Genomic DNA, 22,628 nt, shown 5'->3' with positions numbered 1-22,628 from the left:
CGAGCGCTGATCAGGGATGCAGATAACGTATCTGCATCCGTGGTCAGTTTTCGGAGGGACTTTTTTCCCGTATTCCCGACGCTTTTTGTATTGCATCTGTCCGTGCGTCCCGCCGAGCGCTGATCAGGGATGCACATAACGGATCGGCATCCCTGCTCAATTTTTGGCGTGACAAAAAGCATCGGGGATACGGAAAAAAAAGTCACGCCAAAAATTGAGCAGGGATGCCGATCGTTATGTGCATCCCTGATCAGCGCTCGGCGGGACGCACGGACTGATGCAATACAAAAAGCGTCGGGGATACGGAAAAAAAAGTATCGCATCTGTCCGTGCGTGCTGAGCGCGGATCAACATCCCTGCTCAATTTTTGGCGTGACTTTTTTTTTTTTTTTCGTATCCCCAGCGCTTTTTGTATCTCATCCGACCGTGCCTCCTGCAGCGGCCGATCAGTGCACTGCGTCTGTGCGTTTGAAAGTCAAATGGCGTTCCTTGTCTTCTGAGCCCCGCCATGCGCCCAAACAATTGATTTCCACCACATGTGAGGTATCTGCGTACTCGGGAAAAATTGCACCATACGTTTTATGGTGCATTTTTTCCTGATACCGTTGTAAAAAGAGAAAAAAAAAAACTACCTTGTTGCTGCAAAAATTTAAAAATTTTTTTTTAAAAAAAATAAATAATTTTCACGGTTCAACGTTATCAACTTTCAGTGGAGCCCCTGGGGGTACAAGGGGATCACTAAACATCTAGATAAATTCCTTGAGGGGTCTAGTTCCAAAATGGGGTAATTTGTGGGGGAGCTCCACTGTTTAGGCACCATGGGGGGGGGTCTAAAAACGTGACATGGCGTCCGCTAATGATTCCAATCAATTTTGCTGTCAAATGGTGCCCTTCTCTTCTGAGCCCCGCCATGCGCCCAACAATTACTTTCCACCACATATGAGGTATCTGCGTACTCAGGAGAAAATGGACAATACATTTTATGTTGCATTTTTTCCCGATACCCTTGTGAAAAAAAAGCTACCTAGTTGAAGCAACAGTTTTGTGGTAAAAAAATTTTTTTTTCTTTTCACGGCTCAACGTTATAAACTTCTGTGAAGCCCCCAGGTGTTCAAAGTGCTCATCAAACATCTAGAAAAAATATTTGAGGGCTCTAGTTTCCAAAATGGGGTCACTTGTGGGGGAGCTCCATTGTTTAGGCACCTCAGGGGGTCTTCAAACCCGACATGGCGTCCGCTAATTAGTGCAGCTAATTTTGCGTTCAAAAATTCAAATGGCGCTCCTTGCCTTCCGAGCACTGCCGTGTGTCCAAACATTTGATTTCCACCACATATGAGGTATCTGCGTACTCAGGAGAAAATGGACAATACATTTCATGTTGCATTTTTTCCCGATACCCTTGTGAAAAAAAAAGCTACCTAGTTGAAGCAACAGTTTTGTGGTAAAAAAATTTTTTTTTCTTTTCACGGCTCAACGTTATAAACTTCTGTGAAGCCCCCAGGTGTTCAAAGTGCTCATCAAACATCTAGAAAAAATATTTGAGGGCTCTAGTTTCCAAAATGGGGTCACTTGTGGGGGAGCTCCATTGTTTAGGCACCTCAGGGGGTCTTCAAACCCGACATGGCGTCCGCTAATGAGTGCAGCTAATTTTGTGTTCAAAAATTCAAATGGCGCTCCTTGCCTTTCGACCTCTGCCGTACACCCAAACAATTGATTTTTACCCCATATGGGGTATCAGCGTACTCAGGAGAAAATGCATAATAAATTGTAGGGTGCACTTTCTCTTTTCTCCCTTGTAAAAATGAAAATTTTATGGCTAAAGTAACATTTTTGTGTTAAAAAGTAAAATTTTCATTTTTTCCTTCCACATTGCTTTGGTTCCTGTGATGCACCTAAAGGGTTAATAAACTTCTTGGATGTGGTTTTGAGCAGTATGAGGGGTGCAGTTTTTAGAATGGGGTCACTTTTGGGTATTTTCTGTCACCTCGGCCTCTCAAAGGCACTTCAAATGTGATGTGGTCCCTAAAAAAAATATTTTGTAAATTTTGTTGGAAAAATTAGAAATTGCTGATGAACTTTGACCCCTTCTAACTTCCTAACGAAAAAAAAATTTCTTTCGAAAATTGCGCTGGTGTAAAGTTGACAAGTGGGAAATGTTATTTAGTAACTATTTTGTGTGACATAGCTCTCAGATTTATGGCCATAAATTTTCAAAATTTGAAAATTGCAAAATTTTCCAAATTTTCGGACAATTTCCTAAATTTTCACAAATAAACGCAAAAAATATCGGCCTAAATTTACCACTGACATGAAGTACAATATGTCACGAAAAAACAATCTCAGAATCGCCAGGATCCGTTGAAGCGTTCCAGAGTTATAACCTGTCAAAGTGACACTGGTCAGAATTGCAAAAAATGGCCCGGTCATTAGGGTGTTTTAGTGGCCGGGGGTGAAGGGGTTAAAAACAACTCATCTATCATCATCAAACCAGGCGATAAAGGCGGAGCTACGGTAGTTCTCGACCGTTCCTACTATATCACTGAGATCCTTGGTCAACTCTCTGACACCACGACCTATGAACCTATTTCCACCGATCCTACTTCCCGCATCTCTTCTCTTATTAAATCGGTATCTAAACGATACTTCGATATTGGTATCATTGATCAAAAACTTAGGGATTTCCTTCACAATCCGCATCCTGTCACTCCCGTTTTCTATACCCTTCCCAAAATCCATAAGCACCTTACCCGTCCACCTGGGAGACCAATTGTTGCCTCAACCGACTCCGTTCTCTCTCTGGTAGCAAAGACCATAGAAAAAATTCTTTCACCTTTCATTCCTCTGACCCCATCATACATTAAAGACACCTCACATTTCTTGGAAATACTAACCGATTTACATCATGTCCCACCATCGTCCCTTTTAGTCACACTGGATGTCAACAGTTTATATACAAGTATAAATCATAAAGAAGGGTTGCAGGCAGTCAACTGGTTCCTAGAGCAATATACTACATTTCCTGCTGACCACAGATCATTTTGCACCGATATGCTTGAAATCATTCTGGAGCAGAATTTTTTTCTTTTCCAGGACCAATTTTATGTTCAGCGTAGGGGGACCGCGATGGGGTCTAACGTCGCGCCCCCCTACGCTAACATATTCATGACACACTTTGAGGACAAATTCATACATTGTCACCCCCTGATTATTCAACATGCTCTTTTGTGGCGTCGATACATCGACGATGTGTTTATGATCTGGAATGGTGACCTGGACTCTCTCCTTAGTTTTCACAACAACATCAATACCTTACTACCCGGTCTCTCATTCTCTCTACACCACAACTTGGAACAGATTAATTTCCTGGACTGTCTTGTTATCAAAGATAACGTAGGTGTACTCACCACCGACATCTATACCAAACCTACAGATAGAAATAGCTTATTACATTTTCCAAGTAATCATCCTAGACATACGAAACAGTCCCTGCCCATCTCCCAACACACTCGTGTCAACAGACTTGTCAGTGATAGTGAAACCAAAATCCACAGACATCAGGAGATGAGCAATAAATTCACACAAAGAGGCTACCCACATGAGATAGCCACAAGGATCACAACCAAATCTGAGAAACTACGGGATTCACATGAAAGAATACATTTTTATCAATACATATCATCCTTTTTCGTCCCTACTCAAGAACATCATCCTACGACATTGGCCCCTTTTGGGACTCGCATATCCTCAAATCAAGGAGTTCCAGAGTCCACCATTAGTCTGCTATAAAAGATCACCTAACTTAAAAAATAAACTTATTCGGGCAGATATAGGTCCCTCTACAATCACCCCCAGACAACGGTTCATCAATAATCCCCAATTTGGAACATTTCCTTGTTTAAATTGTGCCCAGTGCTCTAATGTCAATAAGGGCAACACATTTACACATTCTAGGACTGGGAAAGTATTTCAGATCAAAGGATTTTTCACCTGCGACAGTACATATGTCATTTACTACATTAAATGTCCGTGCGGTCTCGGATATGTTGGGGAGACTACCCAGCATGTCCGACACCGCATCAACAAACAGAAATCTGATATTCGGTGCGGACGCACACTATTACCTATCCCACATCACTTCCTCACAGCCGGACATAACGTGTCTCAACTACGATTTCAGGTTATTGACCAGGTCAGTATCAATCGCAGAGGGGGTGATAGGGTCAAGCGCCTCCTTGAAGTTGAAGCTAGGTGGATTCACACACTAGGTACCATGGAACCCCATGGGCTCAACCGGAAGTATGAGATAGGTTCCATTCTACTATATTCTTCTGGCTATCTGATGTCACATGTAGTACCCATGGTATCTCTCTGCTTACATAAGGCGTCTAAAGGCGTATAACAGCCTGTTATCCTTATATTTTATTATACATGATATTATGTAAATGTACAGTTTTTATGCATGCTTTATGTCACATCTTTTCCCTCACAGGTTTTGTGTGAATAAACATAATCCATTATTGTGCCATAATATATTATAGTATACATGCATATATTTCCCTAATTCTCTGTTTCTTCTTACAGAACTAGTTATCTCGTCCCTGGGCACCATCTAGAATCACCCACCAGTGATGCACTGCACGTATAGCCTGCTAACGAGTCTAATGGCACCAGATTCACCAATCATTGGAACCCACAAGTTTTCCCTGCACCAGAGCTATACTGCCCATGCGCAATGTGCGTCTCACTCTGACTGTCCCCATTTCCGCGTTCCAACTACCGGATATGACACATCTCTCATGTGATTCACTGCCCAGAGAAACTTATAATGATGTGCGCATGCGCGGCGTGCGTCTCACGCCGGCTCACACCACTTCCATGTTTTCACACACCGGATATGACACTTTGTCTCCGGGTCCATTTATACCGGCGTCTACAGCTTTATCTCACATAGGACGCGCAGCGCGCACAGCCACTACCGCACATGGAGGGTAAGTGACTCGCCCAGCAGCTTGGCATCCTCTTCCTATCTGTGATTAATCTCTTTTGTTCTTTCAGTGACTTCCCTTTTCTCCCACTTTTTTTCTTTGTTACCAGCCAGCCCACACTGGAGTCTCTCCAATTCTTGGACACATTAGCCTACAACAGGACCTCATCCAGCCTCCTGCCCCAATTGGTAACACACTGTGCCTCTATCCTCTCTGACTCCATTGGTCAACTGAACTTAATTTAGCACACGCATAATATTACCATTTCTTTCACAGACATATTATTGTTACCAGTATAAGCTTGCGCTTTACCTAGTGTCTATTTGGACTAGAAGCCCCCCTATGGGTAATACACCATCATTATGTTTTATTCTAGTATACCTCTCCACATGACATTTTATTCTGCTATTAATCCTTTGGTTTCCCCTTCTCTCTTGCTTTCTGTTGTCAGCCAATTCTACTGGAATTTCCTCAATTTGCCAGACACATTAACTTTTAGCAGGACCTGTTCTAGCCCCCTGCAGTTACCGGTAATATGCACTTATTTCACTATTCTATTGATTTATTCAGTTAACCATGGCACTTACATGTTATGTACTCCTTTAGATTTATTACCGCTATCAGCATACACATGCTCCCTATTTAAAAGGAGTGTGTGTGGAATAGAAACTACTCCATTGGTAATATACCTTTCACATTATCTTTTTTCTCTGGTGTCAATAAACATGACATAACATTGGTCCCTTATTGTTCACAGACATATTCTAGTACCAGTAACAGCAGTGCTATTTAATGTGTTGATTTCACTTATTAACCAATTCGGTACTATACGGATCCAGTCCGATAAGAATAAAGGCTACTTTACACACTGCGATATCGGTCCCGATATCGCTAGTGTGGGTATCCGCCCCCATCTGTTGCGCGACACGGGCATATCGCTGCCCGTGCCGCACAACATCGCCCAGAGCCGTCACACATACTTACCTGTCCGGCGACGTCGCTGTGACCGGCGAACCGCCTCCTTTCTAAGGGGGCGGTCCGTGCGGCGTCACAGCGACGTCACTGAAACGTCACTGAACCGCCGCCCAATCGCAGCGGAGGGGCGGAGATGAGCGGGACATAACATCCCGCCCACCTCCTTCCTTCCGCATAGCGGCCGGGAGGCAGGTAGGGAGAGCTTCCTCGCTCCTGCGGCGTCACACGCAGCGATGTGTGCTGCCGCAGGAACGACGAACAACCTCGTTACTGCTGAAGTAACGATAATTGGGAATGGACCCCCGTGTCGCCGATTAGCGATTTTGCACTGTTTTGCAACGATGCAAAATCACTTATCGGTGTCACACGCAACGGCATCGCTAATGCGGCCGGATGTGCGTCACAAAATCCGTGACCCCAACGACTCCGCATTAGCGATGTCGCAGCGTGTAAAGCCCGCTTAAGTCGATCTCCACCTATCTAGGTATTTATCATTCTCTTCCTGCTTGTACATTCTTCTTTTTTCAAAGATCAACTATCCGTTTGACATGGATGTTCTTATTTTCATTTAGGCTAACTAGATTAGTCCACCTAGTCCACATAGTCCCTCCTTGGTACTACTTCAATGTCCCTGTTTCTCCACAGGTATGCGCTTACATTCACTCTACCTCATCTCTTTACTATATGGTCTTCTCTGACTTATTCTTCCTTCTTTTCATAGGGCCTGATTACATGCTGGACCTTGTATAGAGGTGTGTGTATATATATACGTATATATACATATACTAAACGGCTACTTACATTTTCTTCTAATTTTGGATCTCTGCTTGATATGGGTGAGCCACTTATCCTCTTTTTCATATATCACACCATCATTAATGGCTATTTCCCCTTCGTTAAAGTGACAGCACTTCGTTACTATAGTTCTATCATATTGTTATATTATTCCACAATATCGTATGACATGAGTGTGAACTTGCTCTCTATGTTGTATCTCCTCAAACATGTACAAGTTTGTTGTAATTTGTTTGTACCACTATTGTATATATACTTGTTGATATCTGCTTTTTGTTATTTTCTTCACATGTAAAAATATTCCAGTCAGATCGTCCGACCTGATGAAGGCCTAGGGCCGAAACGTCCTGGCGGACTTTCTATCTTTGTAAAGCACCATTTCACCTTCTTCAATAAAGAAAAACAGATTAAGAAATACATGAACCAGTGTGAACCTTTTTTCCTTGGGAAAGTTATAAGTGTGCCGGAGTTCTCCTTTCTCAGTATTGCCTTTATTACTCCAGAGCACCTACCCTAGGTGACGCTAGGTCTTAACTCTTTTGGTGACTGAAAAACTAAACTCTGCTCTCTCCAAGCTCCTCTCTCCCCTTCCCATTTTCCTGAGTAGGGGGCGAGTGGGGCCTGATTGGCTGGTGTGTATTGGTGTGGGAAACTCCCCAAGGGAGAGTGAGATCTGCACCAAAAAGATGGATGCAGACCTCTGTGACACCCTGATTTTGCCAGGGCGGCACACTCCCCCTTGGTAAAACACAGACTGTCCACGGGCTGTTCAGCTACCTGCATTTATTAAACGGAAAAAAGAAAAGTTAAACATTACAAACATGCATCTTCCCACATCAGGAGGTACGTTTGCTCAAACTGTAAAGTGTTAACTCTGCTGCCGACGCAGCTTCCTCGGTAACTTTCCCACAGTCCACCACAGGGCAGCACGGGTCCCCAATGCCACATTCACTCATGGTGACACTGTCTATAAAGACCCCGTCTTCCACTGCCTGCAGTGCGGGTACGATTAACCGGGCTCTGTAAATGGGAACTGTCCCTCATTCCTTTAACTCCCTGCCGTCCTCCACTGGGGGCTCCGACCCCTGATTGTGCCCACTGAGACTCCAACCGCAGCGGCATTCAACAAGTCGGGCAGGGTCCTCCTCCTTCCACCCGTGTGCTGGATGGCGTCTCCCGGGGGACTGGGATGTTCAACAAAGGCAGGAGGTTTACTGCAGGAGCGGGTCTTTTAAAACTTTTAAAACGTTCAACTTTTAACTGTCAACTTGCGGGTAGCTGTCCATGTTCCGATACCGCTGCTGCTGCCGCCGCTCCCAGTATGGGGCATGGGTTCAGTGCTCCGCCTCCTGCTCAGGAGCCAGGCCAACTCGGATGCCCTCGGTGCCGGCTACAACCGGACTTGCTAACTGCCGAGGGCCCCATCGCTCAGTGGCCTGCATCTCCTCTCTGCAGGTGCACTCTGGCTGCTCCACAGCCGGGACGGGGTACATGGGAGCGGCTGGCGCCATATCTGGGGCAAACCTCCAGTCGGGTGTCACCTCTGCTGCGGCCGGGCGGACTGCCGGAGCCGACATCATCTCTGTTGCTGTTGCGGCCGGGCGGACTGCCGGGGCCAGGGATGACGTCATCGGGGCTGCGGTCTGGCTTGTCCAGGAATGGAATTAGGCAAAGTCCTGGCGCCCCTGCCTTTACAGTCCTGGTTACATGAACTGCAGTCCCTTCCTGCTGCTCCCCCTTGGTACTCGGGAGCAGTCCTTCTAGCAACTTTTAAAGTCTCTCTTTCGCTTCCGATCCTCCGAAGCTTCACTTCCGCCCGCATTCTCAGGGGCGGAGCCTCTTTTTCGCGCCCACCGCTCGGGGAAGAAGGCACCAAGCTGTTGTTTTTGGCGCCTAAAATGGCGGCTAAAATGGCGGACTTCGGGACTTTTCCTCAGCGGGACACCGCTGACGGATGGGACAAGGCGCACTTCCACCGGCAAGTGGATGGGTTCAATCCTGTTCGTGACGCCAATTTGTGTCGCCCAGGGATAGGGGGTACTCGGATCCGGGCCAAGGGGTCACTTTTGTGGGTGTACGGTGGCGTGACCCGGTCTGTGATCCCAGGCACCACAACAAAAGGGTGATTATATACAGGGGAGATTTGGTAGTCTATGTTCCGTGACGCCACCTGTGGTGTGCGGTGAGGTAATGGAGCACCGCCGCTCCCGGGGATGGTAATTGGCAGCAAGGTGGTGATTTTCCCTCCACGGGTAGGGTGTTGATGTCCCGGGACCCCGGTGTGATGGATTGGGGAGTAATGGGTGCAGTCCACAGCTTGGACCGGGTGGTGCAGGGGTACTCACAGTATAAGGCAATATCTGACATGAGTCCAAGAATTAACCAAGTTGCTGGTAACTGGTGCCCACGGCTGCTGTGAGGACGGGCCCCACACCCGTGTGTGTAATTCGGGTGTTTTTCTCCTGCCTGGTGTCTGTGTCTGTGTCTGCTCCGTACACAGGTCCGGACTGGGTCCCGACAGTCGGCACCGGGGGGGGCACTATCCTCTCCCGGTCCACTTCGGGTCCCACAAGCGGCTGGCCTATTCCTGAGGCCCTCACTACCACTTCTCCTAGCTCCCACCGAAGCTGTTTCCAGACTTCTCTCCTCCTGCAGACTGACTGAAAAACTAAACTCTGCTCTCTCCAAGCTCCTCTCTCCCCCTCCCGTTTTCCTGAGGAGGGGGCGAGTGGGGCCTGATTGGCTCGTGTGTATTGGTGTGGGAAACTCCCCAAGGGAGAGTGAGATCTGCACCAAAAAGATGGATGCAGACCTCTGTGACACCCTGGTTTTGCCAGGGCGGCACACATAACACTCATCTACAGCTACCGCCCCGCTACAGTTCCTCACCCAATCATCTCCAAAATGTCTCCCAAGCATCCCCTCATCTTCTGGAATATTGTGCAACAAACCACCTGATTATTTTCTACCACATTCGGAAGCTTTAGATAGAACTTGAAAACCCAACTCTAGAACTAGAAAACTACAGCCTGCAATGCCCCTGTTGTCATCATCACCACCACAGCTGCCCAAACCTCCCAACCTACTGTCTCCCTCCCCATCATCCTATAGAATATAAGGCCTCGACGGCAGGGCCCTCTCCCCTCTGTACCAGTCTATCATTGTTAGTTTGTTTACTGCAATTTATATCTTTATTTTGTATGTAACCCCTTCTTATGTGCAGCACATTAGGATCCATGGTGCTGTATAAATAAAGAAATAATTATTATTATTAATAATAATAATAACTGTGCATAAAAATTGATCAGAGACTCACTGAATGAAGAAAGGAAAGACTGAGTATTTGGAAGCAACCCTACCTACTCCTTTGGTTAATCAGCATTGAACTCCCAACAAAAAAATGGAAATTATGCCTCACCCTATGCAAGTGGATGTCATACAAAAACCTCTTTCGGCAGTGGAGATGTTGAGGTGACATACAGAGAATCTTTGCCTCTATTGTGGGGGCCCTGGAGATTTTGATATTAACTGTCCAAATAAAATTACTATAGTCCTCACAAGTGCTAAGATTGCAAGAAATCTAGCTCTTTCTGAACAGTCTGATTCTATTATTTTCACTGTGTCAACTGTAATGCAAGATAGAGAAAATATATTCACCATTGTCTCATTTTATCATTCCCATACAGGTCATAATTGAGAGCTATAAAATACAATGCTCTGCCATGTTAAGGTGGTGTCACACACAGCGACAACGACAACGACGTCACTGCTACGTCACCATTTTCTGTGAAGTTGCAGCGACGTCCCGATATTTACCTTCGTTACCAGCCTCCGTCGCTCTCACGCTGCCAGCGCCGTCTCCTGCTCTCTGCACATTGTAGCGGGGTGGGGGTCCCCCAGGACGACAATGAGGCAGTGACCCAAAACAGTCTGATCCAAACAGTTTTATTGTCCTTGCTGTACAGGAAAAGTCATCCGGAACACAGCCGGGTTACTCACAGTCCATACGGTTCCCCGTCACACAGGCACGGCTTGCCGTAGGAGACGGTCTTACTATATTCCGTTTTGCTATTCCCGGGGGTCCACAGACCTGTGTTATAGTTCCACACAGGCCTGAACTCTCTTCAGTTTCCTGCTCTGCAGCTTACACAACACGCTCTGCCCCACCCAGGCCTTTACAAAGAGCTTTTAAATGAGAACTGTGGACATGAGCCACCTGCATAACCCGGCCTGGAGGTTTCCGGACTGACCACTATGTAGGGCTCTAATATGTTTCTGTGCGCATTCTGGGAGATACGTACCGTCCGTCACATATCAATGGCCCCGCTATCTCACAAAGCCCCCCCTCCGTTCAAACCCGAGGGGATGAACGGACGCACCCAAACAGGCCGCCCGAGACAGGGCATCGGCATTGCCCTGGGATGAACTGGCCCGATGTTCTACTGTAAAACTGAAATTCTGAAGGGACAGGAACCAGCGGGTGACCCGGGCATTCCGTTCCTTCGCATTTCTCATCCAGACGAGGGGCGCGTGGTCCGTTACCAACCGAAACTGTCGCCCGAGCAAATAATAGCGCAGGGACTCCAAGGCACATTTAATAGCCAAGCACTCCTTCTCCACTACGCTATAATTCTTTTCTGCCGTGGTAAGTTTCCGGCTCAAATAGGTAACCGGATGCTCAGTTCCGTTCACCTCTTGCGAGAGTACGGCACCCAGACCCACCTCGGAGGCATCTGTTTGTACCAGGAAGGTGTTATCGAAATCGGGGCTAATGAGGACCGGTTGACCACACAAGGCAGTCTTCATGGACTGAAACGCTTCCTCAGCCTGAGGGGTCCAGCGTACCATAGCCGCCTTTTTCCCCTTCAGCAGATCGGTCAAAGCTGCTGTTCTCTTGGCAAAGTCCGGTATAAACCGCCGGTAATACCCGACAATGCCGAGGAACGCTCTCACCTGTTTAGTGGACACTGGTCTGGGCCACTTTTGGATGGCCTCTATTTTATTTACTTGAGGTTTGATCACCCCGCGGCCAATCACGTACCCCAAATAGCGGGCTTCCTCCTGATCGATTGCACATTTCTTTGGGTTTGCGGTCAACCCTGCCGCCCGCAGGGAGTTAACGACGGCCTGGACCTGGGACAAGTGGGTCTGCCAATCGGAACTGAAGATGATGATGTCGTCTAGATAGGCGGATGCGTACTTCTGATGGGGTTCCAACACTATGTCCATCAGTTTTAGGAAAGTAGCCGGGGCTCCATGTAAACCAAAAGGCAAGACAACATAGTGATAGAGCCCCTCTGGTGTAATAAAGGCCGTTTTTTCCTTGGCTGACTCTGTCAGCGGCACCTGCCAATAGCCTTTGGTAAGGTCAAGCGTCGTGAAATATTGAGCCTTTCCCAACCGTTCAATAAGTTCGTCCACCCGGGGCATAGGGTAAAGGTCGAACTTGGAAACCTCATTCAATCTCCGGAAGTCATTGCAGAAACGTAGCGACCCGTCGGGTTTTGGAATCAGCACAATGGGACTAGCCCAGTCACTCTTTGATTCCTCGATCACCCCTAAGGTAAGCATCTGTTTCACCTCTGCTGCAATGGCTTGTCTCCGGGCCTCGGGCACCCGGTACGGTTTCATACGCACCTTTACCCGAGGCTCGGTGACAATGTCATGTTGGATAACCGAAGTACGGCCGGGTATCTCGGAAAACACATCCGAGTTCTGCTGTACCAACTTCCGAACCTCCCGACGCTGCAGTTTAGTGAGGGTGTCGCCTAAGTGTACACTCCCTTCTGTTCCCAGGATGGGTGGCACTACAGGTTCCCCCCAGGGCCCCACCGGTGTTACTCCCATCACCATACAGTCACGGTCTTTCCATAGGAGACGGTCTTACTATATTCCGTTTTGCTATTCCCGGGGGTCCACAGACCTGTGTTATAGTTCCACACAGGCCTGAACTCTCTTCAGTTTCCTGCTCTGCAGCTTACACAACACGCTCTGCCCCACCCAGGCCTTTACAAAGAGCTTTTAAATGAGAACTGTGGACATGAGCCACCTGCATAACCCGGCCTGGAGGTTTCCGGACTGACCACTATGTAGGGCTCTAATATGTTTCTGTGCGCATTCTGGGAGATACGTACCGTCCGTGACATATCAATGGCCCCGCTATCTCACAACATGTAGCTGCAGTACACATCGTGTAATTAACCCGATGTGTACTGTAGCTAGGAGAGCAAGGAGCCAGCGCTAAGCAGTGTGCGTGGCTCCCTGCTCTCTGCACATGTAGCTGCAGTACACATCGTGTAATTAACCCGATGTGTACTGTAGCTAGGAGAGCAAGGAGCCAGCGCTCAGTGTGCGCGGCTCCCTGCTCTCTGCACATGTTGCAGCACAGCGACGCGTGTCGTTATGATCGCTGCTTCGGCTGCTGTGTTTGACAGCTAAGCAGCGATCATAACAGCGACTTAGAAGGTCGCTGCTACGTCACAGAAAATGGTGACGTAACAGCGACGTAGTTGTCGCTGTCGTTTAGTGTGACCCCAGCTTTAGACTCTGGAGCAAGAAGGCATTTCATCAAACTAAAGGGTGCTTTACACGCTGCATCATCACTAACGATATATCGTCGGGGTCACGTCGTTAGTGACGCACATCCGGCGCCGTTAGCGACATCGCAGCGTGTGACACCAAGGAGCGACGATCAATGAGCGCAAAAACATGAAAATCGTCGCTCGTTGACATGTCACTCCTTTTCCAAATATAGTTGCTGCTGCAGGTACGATGTTGTTCGTCGTTCCTGCGGCAGCACACATCGCTATGTGTGACACCGCAGGAACGAAGAACATCTCCTTACCTGCGTCCACCGGTAATGAGGAAGGAAGGAGGTGAGCGGCATGTTCCGGACGCTAATCTCCGCTCCTCCTCTGCTATTGGATGGCTGCCGTGTGACGTTGCTGTGACGCCGCACGAACTGCCCCCTTAGAAAGGAGGCGGATCACCGGCCAGAGCGACGTTGCAGGGAAGGTAAGTCCGTGTGATGGGTGTTAGCGAAGTTGTGCACCACGGGCTGCGGTTTGCCCGTGACGCACAACCGATGGGGGCGGGTACACTCGCTAGCGATATCGGTACCGATATCGCAGCGTGTAAAATACCCTTTACAATTCACACATTATAACAACATTGCAAGAAGTACTAAATCAATGCCAATTGATATGGAAACTGTGAATGGATCACCTTCATCTTCTGGACCTGTTACTCATGAGACAATGGAACTTGAAATCTGTATTGAACCTGATCATCATAAAACTTAGTTTTTATATTATTTCTTCTCCAAAGTTTCCAGTTAGTTTAGAAAAATTGTTTAAAAGAACTGAGAGTCCTCAGTGGTTGATACCTTTTAATGGCTAACTGAAAAGATAGTAATAATAGCAAGCTTTTGAGACTACTCAGGTCTCTTCCTCAGGCTCAGTCAGTATCTCAGTTAGTTTAGAAATTCCTTGGTTTTCAATTTATAACCCTTCTAATAACTGTGTATCAAGGACCACATTACCTTTCCCTCTAAGTACTGTAAGGAAAATTGCCATACAACTCGATTGGTTCTCATACAAATCCAGATGTCTGAGATTTCTGAGCTTTGTTAAACTACCACCTCAATAGCAGCAGTTTAGTGATGCTGCAGTAAGAAAAGGGCTGATCAACTACCTCCTCATTGCCTTATGACTTTCCTATTGAATAATTTTCTGGACCAACCATACCATTTGGACAAATTTACAATCTTTCTGAAGCAAAAATTAAAAATCTCTGGATAAAAATTTAGAGATGGTGTGATGTTCAACCACAAGGTGTCACTAGATGCAACTAGTGGCGGGGAAGTCCAACAAGAAGGAGGTCAGGAGCCAGGAGTCACGTATGGAACACAGGAAAAAAGTGGAGCTGAGGTCTGGGTATGAGCCGGAGGTCAGAAGCCAGAGGGGTAATGTCAGGGGCACGGGCGGAGAAGGATAACAAAGGTCCGGGGTAGGAAGACAAGATCAAAACAAAGCACTTACGGGAGCCAGAGCACTGACTGGCGGCGTTCCAGCATAAGGTTGGTCCCTAATGAAGCAGAGCAATCACCCGGAATGAGGCACCTGTGAACAGGCACCTCCCAGAACCAGCACAGGACCTGAGGCTCGGGAAACAACCCGCCCAACAGAGCACATTACAAAACAGAGCATCGGCTCTGCTGGAGAGCAGAGCACTGCGGATCAGAACCATTACAGATGGGTCTCATTCGACCCTCTTCATGCCAAGCTGGTTTATCCTTGTTCTTTGTAGAAACGAAAGACTCAACCCTGCGGCCATGTTTGACTACAGAGAAATAAATAAGATTACCATTAAAAATCGCTACTCACTCCACTGAATTCCTGAGTTGTTGGAAGGAATTCATTCTGTCAAGATTATTACCAAACTTGATCTAAGAGCGGCCTATAATCTCAAATAGATTTGTCTCAGGGAATGAGTGGAAATATGCCTACAGAGTTAAAAAATAATGAATGGAGGCAGCACATCAAGCAGTATGGCAAAAACCTGGAGTCTCCTTAGACAACTGAGCAGCAGGAATTCCAGGCTCGTGCTGCACTCTGAAAGATCCAGGGGCTGTGATGACTGGTGACATCAGGAACATTACCGCTCATCAGCATGATGAGCAATGGCATTTTTGACATCATCACTCATCACAGTCGCTAAGTATCAGAGTGATGAATGGTCACAGTCACCGAGTCTCGCGGAGCGCAGAGTGGGCCAGGAATTGCTGCTGCTTAGTCTATGGAGCCTTGTTCTGAGGCTCCATAGCCTTTGACCTACATAATCAAGAAGTATCATGGGAAGTGCTGTACTACGTATGACCTGGGAACTTTCCTTTCAAATAAATTGGTGATCGAGGGACAGTCTCTTGTTTTCATTCTCTTTTTAGGTATTTCTGGTTGCCATTTGTGGATTCTTGGACTACGTTGGACGGGTGTCTGTTTGCAGAAAACGTATATGTGCAAAAATGGCACAAAACAGAGCATACGCTAACGTAGTGTGCTCCATTACAGTGAATGGCCCTGCCGGCGCATGCGTCCGAAACACGCTTTGCGGGGTGGGGGAGGGGCGGTTCGGACGGATGCTCTGACGGGACCTGTGAACGTAAGACAAAACGCAATGTGAATGGAGCCTAAGGCTGAGTGCCCACAATGCATCATTGTAAACACAGCGTCTTTGGGGTACTTTGCACACTACGACATCGCAGCTGCGATGTCGGTGGGGTCAAATCGAAAGTGACGCACATCCGGCGTCGCTGTCGACATCGGAGTGTGTAAATCGTTTTTGATACGATTAATGAGCACAAAAGCGTCGTAATCGTATCATCAGTGTAGTGTCGGTCATTTCCATAATGTCGCGGCAGCGACAGGTACGATGTTGTTCCTCGTTCCTGCGGCAGCACACATCGCTGTGTGAGAAGCCGCAGGAGCGAGGAATATCTCCTTACCTGCGTCCCGCGGCTCACGCCGGCTACGCGGAAGGACGGAGGTGGGCGGGATGTTTACGTCTCGCTCATCTCCGCCCCTCTGCTTCTATTGGCCGCCTGCCGTGTGACGTCGCTGTGACGCCGCATGACCCGCCCCCTTAGGAAGCAGGCAAGGTACATGACAGCGACACAGATTTCTGTGTGAGAGCCCATCCACCATTGTCACTTGCCAACTGTAACTGTTTGGGATCTGGTGAGTGCAATTTATTTATTTTTTTTTAAGTGAGGTGTCTGCTTTCTTTTGGGGGTGTTTGCTTTCTTTTGTGGGTGTCTGCTTTCTTTTGGGGTGTCTGCTTTCTTTTGGGGGTGTCTACTTTCTTTGATGATGAGTCCTGCTGTATTTTTTAACTCTTTTAGCTGCTTGGACACTTCCTTATGGAACCACAACTATAGTTTATTTTTGGAGTAGGGCTTATATTTTAAGCATAGTAAAAAATGCCTCAAAATCCTACTAAGGCTTATGTGACGCCCTGGGCAAGCCAGGGGTCACAGGTCATCACACCACCACACCCTACACCCCAGCTAGGCACACCAGCTAACCCAAAAATCCTTGTTGCCTTCCTCCAGGGGCTGATGTTCACACCAGGGGGTGGGCAAGGCAGTTGGCTCCACCCACCGAGGAGTTCACAGCTCTGGAGGCGGGAAGAACCAGGCAGTTGAAGTCTAGCTGAGGGCTAGAGTGGAGTTAAGCTAGGGAAGTGAAGGAGTAAACAGCTAAGATGAGCTAAGGAAGTGGAAGTAGAAGGAAGTGAAGTGGTAGAGGAGCAAAGGAGAAAACTGGAGAAAAGGAGTAAAAGTGAGAGTAGGAAAGCCTGAAGTTGGTCTAGCTGTGTGCAGGACAGAGTCAGCAAGGTCAGCAACGGCGGTGATTGTCCGGAGGGGTGACCGTTTGGAAGTTCCTGGAAGGACCGCGGACGGGTGGTGGCCCGGCGGTCTGGAGCAGTGTACAAAGGACAGTCAGCACCGGGGCAGGGGCCTCTCGGACCCCGGCAAGGCTAGGAGTTGCCATAATTTGCCAAATCCGTCAGTGAAGGGGACGTCGATCCCCCAACAACCAAGTCCCGATTGAAGGCAACAGCCCAACCATTACAGTAGAGACACCGCCACCGCCAGGGCACCAGTTTCTAAGGGCCAGCGCCTGCGGGCAAAGAGTAGAGCTCCTCCGGTCCAGCTTGAAGCCGGGGAGCGGGTTACTGGTGGGAACCCATCGAGACCATCAACAACATTAGGTGCAGGAAAAGGGACATCACCGTCACCTACTGGGGAAAGCAAGTGCAGCCGTCCGTGGGAACCGTCTTTCCAGCCATGTGTTTTACTGAGAACTGTGTCAACGTCTCAGGCTGAGTGAGTACCACAGTGCCGCAAGGCACAGTGCTGCCCCCACGTCCCTGCGTCCACCAAGCCCTGCATCTCCCACCTCATCACTGGGCCCCGGGATCACCAACCCCTACCCACGGAGGGGCAACACAACAACTTGCTGCTTCACACCATCACTCCCGGGATCCCCACACCGAGCAGCGGTGGTGCTAACAAATCACCACCACCGTGGGTGGCGTCACGGACAATAGACTATATCCCAAAACCCAATCCCCCTTTCACTCACGGGCGAGGAGCGCCGCTCGAGAACCCCCGGGATCCGGCCCACCGCTCGAGCCACCACTGAGCAGCAGCCGCCGGACCCGAGCAGAGGGGTGAGCGCAGTGCTGACAACCTCCTCCCCGCCCGCGACACTTATTTTCGGGGTAGGTCTTATTTTATGGGAAATAGGGTAATAGGGGGGAAATGTTGCAACATAAAAAACTCAGTGACAACGTAAACTTACAGAGGCATATCCTACTTACAAGAGACATGGTAGAATTAACTAGTGAATATAGTGATAATTCTATGTGGGAAGGGAATGGGACCATGCAAACTTTGAAGAAAAGGTTCCCTAGAATTGTTACTTTTTGGGGAATACAATTCTATAGTAAATAAGACGTGAGATGAACTGAAAGGTTTACATATAACTAGGACTAGAGTAGTTAATTCAATAGCATACCCTCTGGTTATACTTACTCTCATTTTCACATAGGATAAAACCATATTGGTGATTTCATCAGAGACTTGAATCATATACTTTTGATATGTAAATGAAAATGCCGTTTTCTTGAACAAGCGGATTGCCATGATGATCTCTGCTTGCTTTGGGTGATGTAAAAATCTGTTAATTGAATAGAAACATTTTTAAATCTCTCTCCTTCAAATGTTAATATTTTTATAACCTATTATGATCTTCATATGTCCGTGTTTTCAAACAGACCGTGATCCACAAGGAGACATGTCCATTTTTTACCATCAGCGTGAATGAAAAGTGGCAATAGAAGTCTATGGCTCTGTGAAAAACACGTACAGCACATTGATGACATCCTTGTGCTATCCATGTGATATGTACAAGAATTAAATGCATTCAAAAAATTAATGATTTTTAGGTGTTAATGATGTGAGATACATAGATAGTACAGCTATTAACCAAATAAATAATTAAATGAAAACCAGCAAAGGTAAAGCAGACAGCTGGAGGCTGATATTATCAGGCAGGGAAGGTCCATGGTTATTGGTCCTTCCCAGCCTAAAAATACAGGCCTGCATCCTCCCCAGAAGTGTAGTATCACAAGATGCTCCCAGTCTGGTGCTTCGCCTTGGCTATTCCCAATACCCTGGTGCTTTGGCAATTGGGGTAATATAAGGGGTTGATGTCAGCTATTTAGTTTTCAAAAACACAGCTGGCATCAAGTCCCTGGAGTTATTAATGGATAGATGAATATCAGACACTCAATACTAACCCAGTAATCAGACAGACACAAAAAGTACTTTATTGAAATAAATTGTCAGGCTGCACTACTGAAGTTACTGAAGCCACAGGTAATGTAGCTTCAGAGTGCAGTTTAGCAAGCAACCACTAGGGGTCAGCCGAGTAGTCAGTAATTCGAGTCAGCAGCATCAGGTCTAAGACAGAAGCCCAGGGAGAGACAAATCGTGGTCAGAAGCTAGCAAAGAGTCAGGAGCTGAAGAAAAGCGTACAAACCAAAAGCGAGAGACGAATGCCGGAATCAGGAGCGATGATACAGTTTTAGCAGCCGGGAAGTCCAAATACAGAGAAATGATGAGAACAAACATTTTAGGACAGGGGAAAACAGCAGACAGGCACGGGTAGTCAGGGACCAGGACGAGCATATGAACAGGGGAGGGTACAAGTCAGGACACAGTAGCAGGGAGGCAGGACAGATCGGGAACACTCACCAGAGCCAGTACACACGCTGCAAGGCAGAAATATCACTGGCGCTGAACCATAGGTGCAGCTGCAAGATATAGTGTCCTGGGATCCAGAAAGAGGCAGAGGAAGTTAACCTCTGACATAACCAGGCGAGAGCTGAGTGAAACCACAGCAGGGAAAAGCTGGCCTGGATCATAACATAAATACTCCCTGACACTTTCCCTCCACTCAATCACCACTTTATTTATTTACTTTGAGGTCCGGCAACTCTGTAGAGCGGTGACTAGTGATGGGTGGACCTGGTCTGTAAAAGTCCAGATCCGTGCGGTTTCAAAAGTACCCAAGTGCCAGGCCTTGGACCGGAATTCTCAGGGAACTCCAGGTAATGCTCCAGATCCAGCAACTTGGGAAAGAAAAAAAAATAAAGGAAAAATAAAGACAATAAGAATCAAGCAAGTGAGTTAGGCCAGAATCACACTTGCTAGTGCCTCGCGTGTAACTCGCGCGAGTCTCTCATGGTAGAACTCGCCATGGCCGCACACTATGCATACAGGAGCGTCTGAGCTGCATAGAGATACATGCAACCGACCCGCTCCTGTCAGGGGAGTCTGCGGCCAAGCCGAGTTCTACCATGAGAGACTCGCGTGAGTTACACGCGAGGCACTAACAAGTGTGATTCTGGCCTTATACTTCTGAGTCTCCGGCGTGTCTGTAAGTGCCACAACTGCCACATAGCCCTAGATTAGTAATAAGAGGCATCTATGAGACCCCCCATAACTAAGTGAAAAGAAACTGTAAGAGAAAAAAAAATAAAAACAAATCAAAAAAATAATTTATTTGAAATTAAATACAAAAACCACACTCTTTCACCCCTTTATTAACTCCCAAAACACCCAGATCCGAGGTAATCCACATGAGGTCCCATAACGATTTCAGCTCTGCTACATTCGAAGTTACAAAGGGCGGCCATAGAACCTGACAACACGCTGTGAGATTCAGGCAGATACTTACTCAGGTTATTTGCAGTCACAGCTGGAGGTTCCCACGGTACCCCACCTGTAACCGCAGGTAACCTGACCTCAGTAAACTCACTGAGTTCACAGACCTGCATCTCCTGGCAGAAAACCACGTTTTTTGCCAAGAGATGCAGATTTGGTGCTGACATTTTTACAGCATATAGCTGCACCAGCTCCTGGCAAAAAAAAACACGTCACTACTGTATGTGGTGCGATTATTTTTTTTTCTTTTGTCAAGAGGTGTAGATTGGGTGTAAGAATATGGTGTAAAAATTTCATCACCAAATCTTTATCTTTTGGAAAAAAAAAAGTAATTTTCTTCCAGGAGATGCAGGTCTGTGAACTCAGACGTGAGATCACTGAGTTTACTGAGTTCACCTGAGGTCAGGTTACCTGCGATCACAGATGGAGGACTGTGGGAATCTCCAGCTGCAACCGCAAATAACCTGAGTGATGTCACCGCTCATCACCCGGCTCAGTCTCTGCCTGAAGCTCACAGCGGGCGGTAATGTTCTGTGGCCACCCCCTGTCACTTTAGCTGTAGCACACCTGGACACGTCAGGGGACCTCATGTGCATTATGTTGGACCTGGGTGTTTTGGGGGTTAATTAATTGATGAAAGAGGGTGGGTTTTTTTTGTATATTATTTCAAATACAGGATTTTTTGGTGTTTGTGTTTATTTCTTTCGGGAAGAGCCAGGTAAAGTTCTGGGACTGTCACATCTAATTGTTGCAATGATCCTGGATGGCTGCAGGCTACTATTTTTAGGCTGGGGGGGCACAAAAAGCATGGGTCTCCCCAGCCTGAGAACACCAGCCCCAGCTGTCGGCTTTATCATCGCTGGGTATCAAAATTGGAGGTAACCGTAGGGCATTTAAAAAAAATATATATTTACAGTATTTAAACATTTTAATGTAAAAAAAGCAGCATGCAGTTCCTCTTATTTTGATACACAGCCAAGATAAGAGCACAGGCTTTATCTGTTCTGGGTATCATAATATGAAGGGAAACTATGACAATTTTTGTTAAATTTAGTTTTACACCACAATAGGGACCCGCAGATGGGGTCTGTGATTGGTTGCAGTCCGACACTCTGTCACTCAGGCTGGGGGCATGTCTGACAGCAACCAATAAGAGATGTGGGAACTGCCATTGGGGGGGAAGCAGTGAATATTGATGAGCAATAATGAGCTGCACCGAATGTAGAATGAGCGGCCATGGGAGCAGTTACAGCCACGACTCAGACTCAGTAAGTGTAGTGTGCTTGCTCAAATTCACCTATCCCTTCTACCACCATTTTCAAGCAATGGAATCTGGCCCCCATACCCTTATATGGGGACAGCCGTCCAGACAGATATCTGGGATCAATTCTAGGTCAGAGCTGTTTTTTTTTTCAATCCAGTTAGACCCGCCGATCCCAGTTATCTGCAAGTCCTCCCATCACTAAGGGTGATGTGATTGTGGAATATTGTGGATTGTATACAATTTTGTGTGGGTTAGGGTACCTTCACACTTTAGCGATGCAGCAGCGATCCGACCAGCGATCTGACCTGGCCAGGATCGCTGCTGCATCGCCACATGGTCGCTGGTGAGCTGTCAAACAGGCAGATCTCACCAGCGACCAGTGACCAGCCCCCAGCCAGCAGCGACGTGCAAGCGACGCTGCGCTTGCACGGAGCCGGCGTCTGGAAGCTGCGGACACTGGTAACTAAGGTAAACATCGGGTATGGTTACCCGATGTTTACATTAGTTACCAGCGCACACCGCTTAGCTGTGTGTGCAGGGAGCAGGGAGCCGCGCACACTGAGCGCTGGCTCCTTGCTCTCCTAGCTACAGTACACATCGGGTTAATTAACTCGATGTGTAATGCAGCTACATGTGCAGAGAGCAGGGAGCCGCGCACACTGCTTAGCGCTGGCTCCTTGCTCTCCTAGCTACAGTATACATCGGGTTAATTAACCTGATGTGTACAGCAGCTACATGTGCAGAGAGCCGGAGCCGGCAGCACAGGCAGCGTGAGAGCGGCGGAGGCTGGTAACTAAGGTAAATATCAGGTAACCAC

The 22,628-nt window shown here is 47.5% G+C and overlaps 1 protein-coding gene across 1 annotated transcript in view; it reads right to left on the bottom strand.

Annotated features, from left to right (window-relative positions):
* The window catches only part of LOC142245932 (sterol 4-C-methyltransferase strm-1-like), a 164,807-nt gene that overhangs the window by 108,018 nt on the left and 34,161 nt on the right, over positions 1–22,628 (bottom strand). The window contains exon 2 of the mRNA XM_075318940.1: positions 18,352–18,496. Within this exon, the coding sequence (XP_075175055.1) occupies positions 18,352–18,462 (111 nt within the window). The 5' untranslated portion in view covers positions 18,463–18,496. The remainder of the gene's footprint in view (positions 1–18,351; positions 18,497–22,628) is intronic.

This window comes from Anomaloglossus baeobatrachus, chromosome 7, assembly GCF_048569485.1.
Source record: "Anomaloglossus baeobatrachus isolate aAnoBae1 chromosome 7, aAnoBae1.hap1, whole genome shotgun sequence".
In the NCBI taxonomy this organism is placed as follows: domain Eukaryota; kingdom Metazoa; phylum Chordata; class Amphibia; order Anura; family Aromobatidae; genus Anomaloglossus; species Anomaloglossus baeobatrachus.
Note: the sequence above shows the minus strand (reverse complement) of the source record. Positions and strands in the feature narration are given on the sequence as shown.